The sequence below is a fragment of the Brienomyrus brachyistius genome, chromosome 7, assembly GCF_023856365.1.
Source record: "Brienomyrus brachyistius isolate T26 chromosome 7, BBRACH_0.4, whole genome shotgun sequence".
Taxonomy (NCBI): Eukaryota; Metazoa; Chordata; class Actinopteri; order Osteoglossiformes; family Mormyridae; genus Brienomyrus; species Brienomyrus brachyistius.
The window spans coordinates 16,818,880-16,832,829 of NC_064539.1; the positions used below are offsets into that span (position 1 = coordinate 16,818,880).

The 13,950-nt window shown below is 49.3% G+C and overlaps 2 protein-coding genes across 5 annotated transcripts in view; one reads left to right on the forward strand and one right to left on the reverse strand.

The window, feature by feature from the left end:
• nup188 (nucleoporin 188) overlaps positions 1–7,633 on the forward strand; it is a 17,819-nt gene extending 10,186 nt beyond the window's left edge. The window contains exons 28-44 of the mRNA XM_049018700.1: positions 116–185; positions 384–451; positions 611–806; positions 893–970; positions 1,062–1,147; positions 1,303–1,448; positions 1,530–1,711; positions 1,970–2,170; positions 3,263–3,355; positions 3,451–3,609; positions 4,186–4,323; positions 4,438–4,512; positions 4,784–5,098; positions 5,328–5,459; positions 5,594–5,667; positions 5,747–5,876; positions 6,008–7,633. Of these exons, the coding sequence (XP_048874657.1) occupies positions 116–185; positions 384–451; positions 611–806; positions 893–970; positions 1,062–1,147; positions 1,303–1,448; positions 1,530–1,711; positions 1,970–2,170; positions 3,263–3,355; positions 3,451–3,609; positions 4,186–4,323; positions 4,438–4,512; positions 4,784–5,098; positions 5,328–5,459; positions 5,594–5,667; positions 5,747–5,876; positions 6,008–6,187 (2,323 nt within the window). The 3' untranslated portion in view covers positions 6,188–7,633. The remainder of the gene's footprint in view (positions 1–115; positions 186–383; positions 452–610; positions 807–892; positions 971–1,061; positions 1,148–1,302; positions 1,449–1,529; positions 1,712–1,969; positions 2,171–3,262; positions 3,356–3,450; positions 3,610–4,185; positions 4,324–4,437; positions 4,513–4,783; positions 5,099–5,327; positions 5,460–5,593; positions 5,668–5,746; positions 5,877–6,007) is intronic.
• A 411-nt stretch (positions 7,634–8,044) lies between these two features.
• Positions 8,045–13,950, reverse strand: part of cdk5rap2 (CDK5 regulatory subunit associated protein 2) — a 36,072-nt gene continuing 30,166 nt past the window's right edge. For all 4 annotated transcript variants that reach the window (XM_049018696.1, XM_049018697.1, XM_049018698.1 and 1 more), the window contains 13 exons: positions 13,807–13,908; positions 13,258–13,503; positions 13,024–13,149; positions 12,781–12,897; positions 12,365–12,554; positions 12,151–12,272; positions 11,330–11,572; positions 11,181–11,252; positions 10,742–11,004; positions 9,528–9,674; positions 9,279–9,417; positions 9,122–9,168; positions 8,045–8,544 (listed from right to left, as the gene is read on the reverse strand). In XM_049018696.1, the coding sequence (XP_048874653.1) occupies positions 8,524–8,544; positions 9,122–9,168; positions 9,279–9,417; positions 9,528–9,674; positions 10,742–11,004; positions 11,181–11,252; positions 11,330–11,572; positions 12,151–12,272; positions 12,365–12,554; positions 12,781–12,897; positions 13,024–13,149; positions 13,258–13,503; positions 13,807–13,908 (1,835 nt within the window). In that variant the 3' untranslated portion in view covers positions 8,045–8,523. The remainder of the gene's footprint in view (positions 8,545–9,121; positions 9,169–9,278; positions 9,418–9,527; positions 9,675–10,741; positions 11,005–11,180; positions 11,253–11,329; positions 11,573–12,150; positions 12,273–12,364; positions 12,555–12,780; positions 12,898–13,023; positions 13,150–13,257; positions 13,504–13,806; positions 13,909–13,950) is intronic.

The following is a 13,950-nucleotide window of genomic DNA, read 5'->3' on the forward strand; positions in this document are numbered from 1 at the left end:
GTTAATTACATGGATAAAGTGGCTTTGAGGTGTCCTGTAATGCAGTCGTCATGGTTACATTAGTGATGTCCTGCTGGTGTCTTAATGCAAATGCTGGAATGTGTAACCCCTTCAGAGAGAAGTTCTGGGACAATCTGACGACCCCCCTCTTCGGAATGCTGCCTCCCCCCTCGGACACAACTGAGGTAAGAGTTCGGTCTCCTGGGGCTGGTGCTGGGGAAGGAACTTCAGTGTTGTAGTGCGTTAGAGTGGGTCTGTTCCATGCCCCCCTGGCTGTACTTGTGACGTAAACGCAAACCAGTGCATGTATTAAGTCAGCACCTTCTCAAGCTGCCTGTTTTTAATATGGGTGATTCATTACTACTGTTATCCTGTCTTTCCAGCCTTCTGTTCTTGAGACATGTGCCTTTGTCATGAAAATTATTGGCCTTGAAATCTACTATGTTGTCAGGTAATTATCATATATTACACCTCTCCATGGATAATGTCGCCCAATGTTGTTGATAGTTTCTTCAGAATTTTGCCTGTGACTTCAGTACTGCTTTTTGCGTGTTGCTGGTTGACCTTTTGAGTTGCTGAGTTGCTTGTTTCGTCTGACCTTCTGGCCTAGCGGTTCCCTGGAGCAGTCCCTGAAGGACACCCTGAAGAAATTCTCCTCCGGCAAACGTTACGAGTACTGGTCCCAGTACGTGAAGTCACTGGTGTGTCACATGGTAGAAACGGAGGGGGACGGCATGCGGTCCTTCGCCGAGTGCCAGATGCTGGTGTCTGCCTGGAGGATGCTGCTCATCCTCTCCACCAGCCATGTATGTATTTCCCCGTGGTGTAGCTCCCCGTCGCTGGGGAAGCAGGTGACATCGTTATAGCCTAACGACGTGTTTCGTCTGGCCAGTCTGATGTGATGCAGGTGACAGAGGATGCCACCCGCCTGAAACTCTTCCTGGACGTGCTGGGCGGCACCAAAGCTGCTGTGAGTATTCGGGAGGGCGCCCCCTGCCTTTAAGGCCCTGTATGCGCCTGTAGGTCTGAGGCTCAGCCCGGCCTGTCTCGCTCCTCCACAGCTGCTGGTACCCATGTCGCTGCCCTGCCTCCGCCTGGGCTCCATGATGGCAACCTTGCTGCTTATCCTGCTGAAACAGTGGAGGAGGTCAGTAGTCACCCCCAGGGCTCAGTGTGGTTCTGGCTCTGCTTGTTTAGGTTATACGAAAGATGGTTTGGTGGTTGGCCCTGCCTGGTAAATTGGCAGGTGTTCTCTGGCTAAAAGCGTGTGTGGGACTCGCTCTCTATTCCATTCCCCCGCAGTGTGGTGGCATCGGCCCCCAACGTGTTGACCCCACTCTCTGTGATGCTGGAGAGTGTCCTGCAGGCAGACCAGCAGCTCATGGAGAGGACCAAGGCCAAGCTCTTCTCTGCGCTCATCTCAGTGCTGCAGACACAGGGTCTCAACAGTGAGTACCTCTGGCCGGGGGACGTCGCCACGCGGCCGCCCATCGTTGGCCTATCACCGCATTTCCCTCTGTGTCCTCTAGGTGGCGAGATCTCCCAGCTCCCGCAGCTGCTGCTCTCTGTGTGCAAGACCGTGCAGGATGAGGCACTGGCTCTGATGGACAGCACGCGGCACGTGGCGCTAACGGGGGGCGCTCCGGACGACAAAGACAGCATGGAGACTGACGCAGAACCGCGGCTGCTGCACCAGGACCAGAGGGACGGGGTGAGGCCGCCCGGCACGGCCCTCTGAGTGACACTTATCCCCCGGCTTAAAATGTTCTTTTAATCTGAATTTAATCATTTCTTTGGGCCCCCTCGATTCACCAGTGACTCTGAACTCCATCGCTGGTCTTTCTGTTCTGATTGACCAACTGTTGTCCTGCGGTTCCTCTGAGATCTGCGCGCATGCAGTTGGTGCCTCGGCTCCCCGTGTCGGCCTGCATCAGGTCGATGGTCTGGCTGACCCTCCTGCTTCCCCCAGGTGTGTGTGCTGGCCCTGCACCTGGCTAAGGAGCTCTGTCGCCTGGACGAGGATGGCGAGCACTGGCTGGTGGTGCTGCGCAAGCTGCCCATGCTAGCCTCCATGCTCAGCGCCCTGGAGCTCAGCCTGCGCCTCAAACAGAACCTCTACTTCACAGAGGCCGCGCTGCACCTGCTGCTCACCCTCGCACACACCCCGCAGGTAGGGGGCGCCCTTGGGGCTCCTGCAGACAGGACTCGGGGAGGAGGAGACTGCTCCGGTCATCGGGAGACCAAAAGAGCAAGGAAGGGAAGGGTTACTTGTGGGACATTCAGCAAGCAATTCCAGCCTCCTATTTTCCGGAAAAGCAGGCTGGTGGTATCGCCTGAACATGAGGCACTGGCATGGGAAGGGACCTGGCTGAAGCCAGCAGTCAGTCAGCCCTGCTGTTAGCCCTCCTCACTCATGCTGCTCAGATGCCTGGATTGTCTCGCCAGAAGCGTGCTGAGCTTCCGGAGTTAGACATTACATTACACTGCAGCCTCGTTTATACTGCTGGGTTTAATTAGAGCAGACAAGTTACCCTGGAAGGTGGAGAGGGGGCTTGAGGGGGGGTGGGTGCCGCTGGCTAGGGGGCCCGGGGGGGGGGGGTTTATGGTAATAGGATGCTGGCAGGTTAGAACTGCTGAGCCACCTCTGGAAAAGCCCTGGAATATAAATGAGATCTGGGGAATGGAAACTGTCATTCAGCCAAGCTCAACATGAGCAGGGCCTGCGGTACATGTGTGAATGAAACTGGAATGTTTCTGGAAAGGGTGCTGGAAATTCAGACGCCAGTGGTGCCTGTGTTTGGGGAACAGTCATCCGCATGAGACCTTCAGGTGTATCTTCAGGGCTTTATGTGGAAACACCAGTGAACTGTACACAAGGAAAACAAGGAATCCTGTGCGCCAGTCTCAGCTGTCAGGAGAATAGTGATGTTCTCTATCTACCCCATCTTACACTCCGTGACACACACATGCAGGTCAGAGCAAGCTTGGGGTCACAGCACGGGGTCAGCGACTATGTAGCACCCCTTGGTACTGGGCTGTAAGGCTCCTGCTCAAGGGATCACGGTGGCATCAGTCTCCTGGCCACGGGATCTGAGCCTATGACCTCCCGGTCGAGTCCTAACCCACACACCATGCCAGAATGCCTGTTCAGCTTTTGTTCCTTATTTTACAAAAGAAGTATTTTTAATAAGTTTGCATTCATGAGTAAAGCATATACAAGTGTAGTGTGAGTAACGTGTGTAACGTGTGCCCCACCTCCCAGGGGGCCGCGGCTGTGGCCGGTGCCGGCGCGATCCAGAGCGTCTGCCTGCCTCTGCTTAGTGTGTACGAGATGAGCGCTAACGGAGCCTCGCAGGTATGGGGTCTCGCGGACCCGCCTCGCCGTCACACTCCGGCACCAGCTGAGCTGTTCAACAGGCATGTTTCTCCTCCCCTCTCATGGCCCTCCAGAACCTGGGCTTCTCCCGGAAGTCTCAGGACACGCCATCCTGGCCGGGGGTGTACCGCCTCTGCCTGTCCCTCATGGAGAGCCTGCTCAAGACGCTTCGCTATGACTTTGTTAATGAAGCATTAGACTTCGTGGGCGTCCACCAAGAGAGGATACTCCAGGTATACGCTGCTCGTACACTCTGAGCTAGGCAAGCATAGGGACACTGTATGAAGTCAGGGTAGCACAATCCCATATCTGGTTAGCGTAGTATAGTGTGTGAGTACTATAGGGACTATATCTAGTTAGCATAGCGAGCATAACAGCATATTCTGTGAGTACTATAGGAACTATATACGATTAGCATAGCAAGTATAACAGCATATTCTGTGAGTACTATAGGGAGCATATACGATTAGCATAGCAAGTATAACAGCATACTGTGTGAGTACTATAGGGAGCATATAGGATTAGCATAGCAAGTATAACAGCATATTCTGTGAGTACTATAGGGAGCATATACGATTAGCATAGCAAGTATAACAGCATACTGTGTGAGTACTATAGGGAGCATATAGGATTAGCATAGCAAGTATAACAGCATACTGTGTGAGCACTGTAGGGAGCTTATACGATTAGCATAGCAAGTATAACGGCATACTGTGTGAGCACTATAGGGACTGTGTGTGGTTAGCATAGCTCCATAATGTGAACTGTATGGATAATATGTTAACAAAAGCCTGCCTGTTTCTCCTCAGTGTCTGAATGCTGTGCGGACAGTGCAGAGCCTGGCCTGTCTGGATGAAGCAGACCACACCGTAGGCTTTCTCCTTCAGCTCTCCAGCTTTTGTAAGGAGTGGCAGTTTCACCTCCCTCAGCTGCTAAGGGATGTGCAGGTGAGGTTTAGCGACCTGTCCCCTTATCGGGGCGTTGCTTATTAGCTGTCAAATTACGATAAATGACATGGATGGGTCAGTGAGTGCCTTTGTTTTTTATCATTTACCCTGCAGGTTAATCTGTGTTACTTGTGCCAGACCTGTACGTACCTCCTACACAGCAAAAAGATGCTCCATCATTACCTACAGGTAAGTGGGCTGTTTTTATGTCACTTCAAAATGAAAAGGTATTATAGTATTTAAGGTACTGGTTCCCATTGGATGTAAATTAGCCTTCCATATTACTGCGGCCTCATTCATAATTTTTAAAGCGTATTCCTTCTAATATACGCTCATCATAACTATATCTCTTGAAGCAAACTTTGGTTTCCTTGTCTGGCAATGGGAAGCTGTGTATTTATAGTACTGCAGTTTATGATACAGTTCATGGTGTTTCACCTTTGCTTCCCTCGTGCTGCAGACTAAGAACGGTGACATGCTGCCCCCCGGGCCCCTCCCCCGAAGCCAGCGTGCGCCACAGACTCCATCTAAGCAGCTGGGGGCGGCGGCCTCGGCTTCGACCTCAGCTTCGACCTCGGCTTCAACATCAGCTTCGACCTCAACATCGTCATCGGCGACGTCCTCGGCGGGCTCTGCCCCAGGAGGCAGTGAGCGGGAGGAGGCGGAGCAGAAAGCCCTGCTGGCAGTGCAGTGCAGCCTGCTGAAGATCCTCAGCAAGACCCTGGCTACGCTGCAGCACTTCACGCCCGACTGCTGCCAGATCCTGCTGGACCAGGTAGTCCTCGGGCCGGAGATGTGCCGAACACATCTCGCGGCACTGCGACATCACAGGAAGGAAAGATGACACTTCAGCAATATCTGACGTCAATGTGAACCTCAAATATTTCCAGTTTTTAAATCCAATTTGCTGCTTAAAATGTTACATGAATGACGATTGAGCACATTGCTGGTTTCCCACAGAAACAGGTCTCGTATGTGACATATTTGTTCCGCTTCCCGTTTAGTCCCTGGACCTTGCGGAATACCCCACCCTCTTCGTGCTGAGCTTCACTGCACCTGCCTTCGACTCCGACGTTGCGCCGTCGTTTGGGACGCTACTCGCCACCATCAATGTAGCGCTAAGCATGCTGGGAGAGGTGAGTCTGACAGCATTGTTTTGACCATTTCCTACTTAATAACCGGTGGTATTCTGAGCTAGTTTACAGGTCTAGTAATGTTAAAGGATTGCCCCCCTCACCACACTGATTATAATCCCGTCTGGCATTTCTAGGTTGAGAAGAAAAAGGAGCCTGCTTCCCTAAGCGTAGGGACCTTTGCGTCATCTGAGGAAGTTCAGGCTCTCAAGTAAGACCTTCATAGAATGGTTATATTCAGTACGGCGTGTTATCCGTCCACCACTGGCTAAATCTGGGCCCCCATCCAGGTCTCTGCTGATGTTCACCATGGAGAATTGCTTCTATGTATTAATCTCCCAAGCCGTGCGTTACCTGAGGGACCCCAGCGTGCACCTGAGGGACAAGCAGCGGATGAAGCAGGAGCTAAGCTCAGAGCTGGTACCCCACTAACCTCACTGCTCCCCAGTGCCGTTCCTCTCTCTTTGTCACTCAGGTTTCTTTATGGTTTACTGCTTGGTGTCAGACGGATAAGGCGTGTTCACATGATCCATATGTCCCTCTTCCTCCAGAGCACTCTGCTGTCCAGCTTATCTCGCTACTTCCGACGGGGGTCCCCTTCTTCTCCAGCCAGCGGGCTGCTCCCCTCTCCGCAGAACAAGCCCCCCACGGCGGCGGCCAAGGCAGTACCCGAGGGCCAAGAGCCCTTTCTCCAGCTGGTGCAAGCCTTCGTCCGACACGTACAGAGATAGGCCACTGTCACCCCCTGCTGGGTGGCATTTAGCTGTACTCTGATCTCCAGATGCTGGAAGTCAGTGTTGTGTTTAAAGGTCACAATTTCCTTTAAAAATCACTTTAAATCCCCTGATGGGATCCAGAGCAGCTTTTCACCTCTGACAGGTACTTAATCTAGGCCAGGGGTCCCCACCTCTGGTCCCGGAGAGCCACACCTGCTCCTGGTATTTACCTGAGCTCCTCAGAAGCCAGGCAGCATAGAAAACCTACTGGACAGTAGCTCTCCAGGACTGGAGTTTGAGACTCCACCAGTGACCAGCAACGTGTAACCACCAGACAAACAAAGAACGGTGACTTCAAGCTATCAGCAGAATTCAGTGAAGAGAAGGTTGAAGAAATGACACTGAATGTGCTGTCGCAGTGTCTGGAATGCTGGTTTGACATTTGGGGAATTTTGTGCCATTTGTTTTCTGGGTTTTGTAAGCAGACAGACTTCTGATTTTTTTTACTTTACAGGATAAGGCATCACTAGTTCTTCTGCTGACCCCAGTGCTGTAATTTCCCCCTCCTGGTACTCGAGGCAGCACAGTAAGACCTTTGTTTCTGTTGGGTTTTTTGCAAACTGACATCAAACTTGAAAAGCATAATGATATTAAGACCAAATGTAGTCGCATCAGTGGCTATCAGCTACCTTTCTAAGGGTATTGTTCCTTACTGTTATCCAGTTCTTAACCAACCGTTACTGATCAGCCATAGAAATACTAGGAAAGTTTTATACAAAGGAACAGAGGACATTTTTTGGGAATCTGGAGAATGTTTCCCCCTCAGGCCTTTATGCGTGTTGGATTAGTCTCAATCTGTGTTTTAGTTCAAAGGATACATACATTTTTAAATGGCTTTGATTACGAGTTACCAGCATGTCTGCACTGTGGGCTTCTGGATAATTAATGAAGCCATGCTTGGGGAAGTGCAGTGAGAGTGACTTACCAGCTTTATGGCCCCCGTCTGCTTCTGTTCATAACTACAATATCAAAGGGATCTGTGCCTGTAGCCCCCTTTCACTCGCAGCCAGTCCCAAAGGCACTTACACCTAGTTTTATAGGTTTTACTCTGGTCCACTGATGACTAGGCATCTTCCTGAGAGTTCTGTTGATGGCTGGATTGTTCAGAGCCATGTCTGTGTTGCCATGGGTATTTGATCTATATAAAGTATGTAAGCATGTTACAAACAAATATACAAATTTTAGTACTTCACACAAGTATGTCCCTTTTGGTAAATGTATCCGTGTAGTGATTTGTGTGAGCTGGGGTTCTGTCTTGTGTATGTACTGTCACGTATACTATTACAATTGTACTGTATTGAAGACCTCTATACAATATTTGGAAGCATTCAAGATTTGTACTTTTGAGGTATTTGTCAGGATATAGGTTGTTTATACTGAAATAAACTTTTTTTGTAAGAACACACTTTGCCATATATTTCAGAATCACAATGACCATCTTAACTTGCAGCAACACCTGATTCCCCCTCCAATGAAAATGTTAAATGTAAGGATAAATTGCACAACTTACCCTAGTTTGTTTACTGTACTATTGTATACAAACGTAGGTTTCAAGTGTACTCAGGCTTTCATGACCATTACCATGTTCTCGGGTTGCAGTGCTGAACTTATGCCTCTTTAGAAGACAGTTTAAAGATGAGTGGGAATTACATTAAGTGGTTCTTTTCTGACATTTGTTTCAGGTAAAATGTTTTAGGTTTTATGTTTCAAAAATGCCTGTATTAGAGTCCATAACCATTAACTATGGAAAGGTTCTTTAACTGTTTATGGTAATATGCACTCGACACGAGGAATGGCAAACAAACATCTAAATACAATTAAACATTTAATGTATTTTACATACATTTATCTTAAAAACCATTGTATCCAAGTATGGGCCATGGTATGTACTGGTACTGCGAAAATAGATTTGTGTCAAATTGGCCTCTAAAAGAAAAAAAATCACTTCTATGTTTTATATATATAAAAAAACCCAGAAAACTTTTAAAACTAGATTCAGTATTTACAAACAGAAAACCTTTTACATTATTGCTTTGTAATGATTTACAGCAAACGTATTAAAATAGGTCACAAGTAAAGGTGCTTATTTTCAAAGGAACTTCTGAAACTTGCTCAGCATTATCACAAAAGTAAAAACTGCAAGTTCACAGCAGGAGACAATGGGGAGTTGTTTGCTTAGCAGGAAGGAGAGGAACTTGAGGTGTGACTGTGTTGCACAGCTGCTGAATTGGAGTGTCTTGCAGAATGAGAGATGGCCAGACCGGGCCACACCCCCTGCACCTGAGGGGCCTCTACCCATTGGCTGGGACCTCCTGGGTGCAACGGGAAAGATGAGTCATTTGTGCCTGGATTTTTCTTTTTTTTTTTCCTTCATACATCAAAAACGAATGCAAGCTACCACAATTATAGAACGTATGTTCAAAAATCAAAGTAGAGCATTCTTTGGTACAGGATGCGGTTACCCTGTATGCATTTACTGTGACATGCAGCATGAAGCGCATGGCACAGTAATGCAGCTGAAGACTCCACAATGGAAACAACCTCAATGCTCAAATTACAAACCCATGCATGGAAGGATTAACATGGAGGGCACCTCCGGTTTAACACACTGACGTTTAGATGGTCCTTTAAGCCTTTAAGGCCAAAAAGTGTGCAATAATTTATCTGTAATCGCTCATACAAAAACAGATACCATGTCAAGAGAGACAAAATAAAACTCACAACAAAACTCCTAGTAAAATCTTTATAAAACTTATAATAGGGATATTGAAGCTGTACGTTAAAACATTAGTTTAAAAAAAAAAGTCATCATTAATATTGACTCAAACTATAATTAACCAAAATTTTATATCATGGTTATTGAAATCAATGCAAATGTCAAGCACTCACCTCTAAGTTACCTCTCGCTTTCTTCAGTACATCATGGGTTAATGACACTGAGGAAAGCATTGAAAGCCACAATGAAATGCAAATTTCTTATTGAAATTACTTTTTTTGAGCTTATATTAGAAGGAACCAAGCACATAAATCACGTATGTTCACTTACGCTGCTCAATGATGACCTTCTCCATTCCTTCCTTCAGCTGGTTAGTGGTACGAAGCCTCTTCACTGCCCCCAGCAGTAACCTCTCTTGTTCGCTTAATTTGGCCTTAAGTCGTGCGATTTCACACTTTAAGGTCTCGTCCTACATATTGAAATGGGAAATACCACAATTAAACAATGAAAAGCGTCTGCGTGGCTTGATTGAGGATCAGGCCAGAAAAGCCCAGCGGAGTTTGGAGTCTGGGGAGGCACCTGATTGCCCTGACGGCCCTCAGCGCACGAGCAGGCTGGAATGGAAACTCTCCACAGCAGCTTAAGCAGGCGAGCAGCTTCCTCCAGGACCTGCTGCATCGTGTTGATGTTAGAGGAAAAGCCTTTGAGCAGCTGCTGATCTAGAACCTGAGAAATAGGTAAGAGAGAAGTTAGCGCTGAGTTAGTCGGCCACCTTGGCTCCTCTTCACATCCGTCGCACCTTCACAGGAGACTTGGGCATTTTTCCACAGCACCTGTTGCCATGCTTTTGGTACTTTGAGAAAGCTGTATAAATTCGGCATATCCTTATGCTTAATTTGTTTTGCTGAGCACGCCACATGCGACTGTTTTGGAATACCATGGAAACGAAAGTAGCATACTGAAGTCACGCAGAAGAAAGGAACAGCTCAACAGCCACAACATCTTCTAAAAGAGAAGATACTGTGGTGAAACACGGTAAAAGATGTTGGCAAGTAGTGGAACTTTTTGCAGTCTGATACGTTTTTTTGCTAAATATAGTTTTCATTCTTATTTCATTTCTATGTTATATAGTGCCTGTTTTTTCGTTTGTTTTAGTTTACGATAACAGCACTGGTCGCCAGGGTTGCCAACTCTCACGCATTCCAATTCTTCTCTTATTCCATTATAAACCAAAAATTAACCATGTGGGGTAGTTTGCAAACCCTACAGACTTTTAAGGTAATAAAACTGCTACAAACTTTTACAATTTAGCAAATTTAAAATCTCATGCCAGCCAGGTAACCAAAGTTGATACCCCTGATCCCAAGTCCAGCACGATCGCGTACACTGGCGCCATCAATCAACGTAGAATAAGCCCATATTTTAGCATAAACATTTTCTCAAACAGCTACAAGGGCAAAAAAGATACCAACACAAACAACACTTCTGCTAGTTCTGCTTACTGTGTGCTGCCTCAGAGTAAGAAGGTCCTGGGCTGGATCCCAGGGCCGGGCGCAGGTCCTTTCTGTGTGGAGTTTGCCTGCTCTCCCTGTGTTTGTGTGGGTTTCTGCCAGGGTCTTCCCACAGTCCAGAAGTAGCAGCTTCTAAATTGGCCTTGTACTTGTGTGTGTGTGTGTGTGTTCGTGTCCTGCAGTGTGTTGGTGACTGCCTAGGGTTGGTTCAAGCCTGTGCCCATTGTTTCTGGGATCGTCAATGGAAAAGCAAAAGTTGGTGCGGTGGAAAAGTGCCCTTACTGCAGATTTTGCGTCCTGCTTGGACAGAGCGTGGAGACACTCCTGAAGGTGCTGTTCCATCCTGCCAATCAGCTTCCTTCCCTCAGAAATCTGCTTGCGCAGGGCATTGTGGTCCTCGATGAGGCCAAAGACGTGCCGGCCGTTTTTGTTGGCCCAAAGGTGGTGGCCGGGGACGAGCCGGGCTGGTTTTGTGGAGGCGCTGTCTGCAGAGCTTCCACTGCTCTGAGATGTACGACCTGAACTCCTCACCTCCCCACTGGTATCTAAAGCCAGAAAAGTCAGCATAAGTTTTTTACAGCAACACTAAAACTTTCCACTCTAATTTCCATATTTCTTAACCAGTAAAACATTGCTATGTGGATGTTAAAAACTGGTCTACAAAGAGCTATTTTGGGCTCCTTTACTTCTACCAGTGGAAATGAAGCTTTGTGTAACCTACCATAAAGGATGTCTGAGGAAACTCTGACAGACGGAAGGGTCAAGTCACCGACAACTTGCGCTGAGGATTCATCTGAAACATAGACTGTGGCTTAGCAAGTGAGCAGCGCCGGCCTGGCACAGCGAGGTCTGATCACGGCTGCCCCGTACCTCCTCCACGGCTGGGGCGGGGGTGCCTCGACTCCGAAGACAGAAGGTAGTTGATGTTGATGGTGGAGGGGGAGGCGTCCTGCTGGGTGGATCCTCTCAGCAGCTGCTCCTCCAGCTTCTGCCGTAGGGCATTGTTGGTGTGAATACTCCTCTCCAGCTGGAGCCGGAGATGCCGGATCTCAGAGAGAAGCTCGTTCAGGTCCAGGCTCCCAGCACCCGGAGCTGGCACTTTCTGGGAGGCATCTAACACGGACAGGCAGAAAAATACGATCCAGTCAATGGCAACCATCTCCAAACTGATTCCTGATTAATAAAATCAAAGTATCATAATAAAAAAATGTGGGGAGAGGGGGTTGTGATGCAATTCCTGTTACTGGAAGGTCACTGGTTCAAATCCCACAGTCAGCAGAGTGCTGTCAGTGCTGGGCCCGCAAGTTAGTCCTTTAACCAGGGACAGTGAGACACTGCATTCAAAAATAAAAATTTGCTTTGGATACAAGTGTCTGCTAAGTAAGTATTTTCTGTATCATCATATGATAGCAGCCAGTTATACAACTATGTGTTTCTATGTGTAGTTTCATTACACAAGGTAATTTAAGCTATTTAAGCTTCACAGGTGGCTTAAAGCTCTGCATTGACATTATTTTTGTAGCAGAAGCTTTTATGTAGGGTGATGTAGAATAGAGGAAACGCGGCCAGCTGGGTCCTGGGGACACTGGGGGTTAAGGGCCGTGCTCAGGAGCTGCTGGTGACATCACTCTGCCGTCCAGGCCCACGGAGCCAGCCGCCACCCCCAGAGAACCTGTGCTTGTGACACGCACCATGCTGTCTGTCAGCCGCAGCCCTCATCTGCTGGCTGACCTGCAGCTCCATACGCAGCGACTTCAGCAGGTGCTGGCTGTCTGTCAGCTGCTGTCTCTGCACGCTCATCTCTGCCTGTAACCTGTGGTGACAGAGGGGGGGGGGGGGTCACCATACGGGGTACCGGTGGGGGGGGGCGCTGGCTCGCACGCCCAGCACGTTGCGGACACTCGCCTGTGGATCTCGTCGCGGTCGTGCTGCACGGACTCCTGCAGCCGCCGGTTCTCCTCTGCGGTGCCGGTCAGCCGGCTCTGTGTGCGGACCCTCTCCCGTTTCTGCTCTTCCAGCTCGCTCCTCAGCGCCTCCAGCCTGGCCGTCCTCCTGGCCAGAGACTCGCGCAGCTTCTCACTCTCCCTCTGCTTGTCTGTCGCAGGACATGAGTCGCACATTCAGCCCCAAACAGGGTGTCTGCTGATAACCATTTAATTGGTGGGTTTGAGCTTAACTGTGTTTCTGTCTTAATACATCACGCTTACAAGTCTCAGTATTTATATTCTATCTATTTTATTGTCCTTTGCACTATGACCGATGAGAATGAAACCTCAGATAAGTGTATGACATCATGCATTACCATCTGCTAAGGGACTGACCTCTGGAGGCTACGCTCAGCTGCTCCTTCAGGGCCTGGTTCTGGCTCCGCAGGAATCGGATCTCGCTCGCCAGCTGGCTCTGCTCCTCCGCACCGTGGATGAAGATATTTGTCGCTGCTGAACATCCAAATAGAAGCCAGCAGAGGGACATTAATGGAGATTGAGTTACGCTGGTTGGAGCAGAGGCCAGGCAGGGACTCGGCCTGCGCCCGGCCCGGGGAGGGGGACGGACCCGGCCTGTACCTGGGTCTCTCTCGGCCTCGGCCAGCCGGCGCTCCAGCTGCTCCCGGAGCCGCTCATTGGTACGGATCGTCTCCTCCAGGCGTAACCTCAGGGTGCGGACTTCCTGGAGGTGCTCGGCCAGAAGCTCTGGGGGGGGGGGGAAGTGCAGGGGTCAGTACTGCAGAGGTCTCAAAACGGGCTGTGGAGACCCTCTGGGCCTTGGCTGAAACACGAGGTCACCACAGCATGCCCCACCTGGACTCATGGCCAGAGCCTGAACCCTGGAAGCATCTGGGTCTGTAGCTCGCTCTGCTGCATCAGGGGTCCGCTTCAGGGGAGATGGCTCAGGCTGGACCTCATCCTTCTGGGCCAGGATGGAGCAGTGCAGGTCCAGCTCACTGCGCAGCGTCTCGTTCACTTGCTCGCTGCTCCTGAGCTGTTCCAGCAGCCGGCTGTTCTCCCTGCGCAGCCCATGCAGATGGATCTCCAGCTCCGCTCCAGCTGCAGAGAGACGGGAACCAATGTGCTGAGGCAGCGCTGAGCATCAAGCTGCCGTCAAGTCAGTGTCACTTCCAGAACATTCTATCTTCTGGTACATTTTAATAATGAAACTGTATCAGATCTGCAGTGGAGGACACAGAGAGATGCTTCTAGTTCCAGCATCCCAATATAAAAAAAAAGGTGAGCAATTGAAATGTATTTGAGGCAGCAGCATTTTGCACTGATAATACACACAGAGGAAGCCTGTCAAGCCCAAAGTAACACTAATAAGCAGAATTTCATATTTTTCCTTTTTTTTTTTACCTGGTCTGATATGCTTTCTGGATGCTGCAGAAGCAACGTTGTCATGGTGACGCACTGCAGAGTCTACAGCAGTTACAGATGCAGTGCTTGTGGCTGCGAGGCCTGTAGCAAAGACCCAGAAGAGACTGAGAATCACCCCAGAGA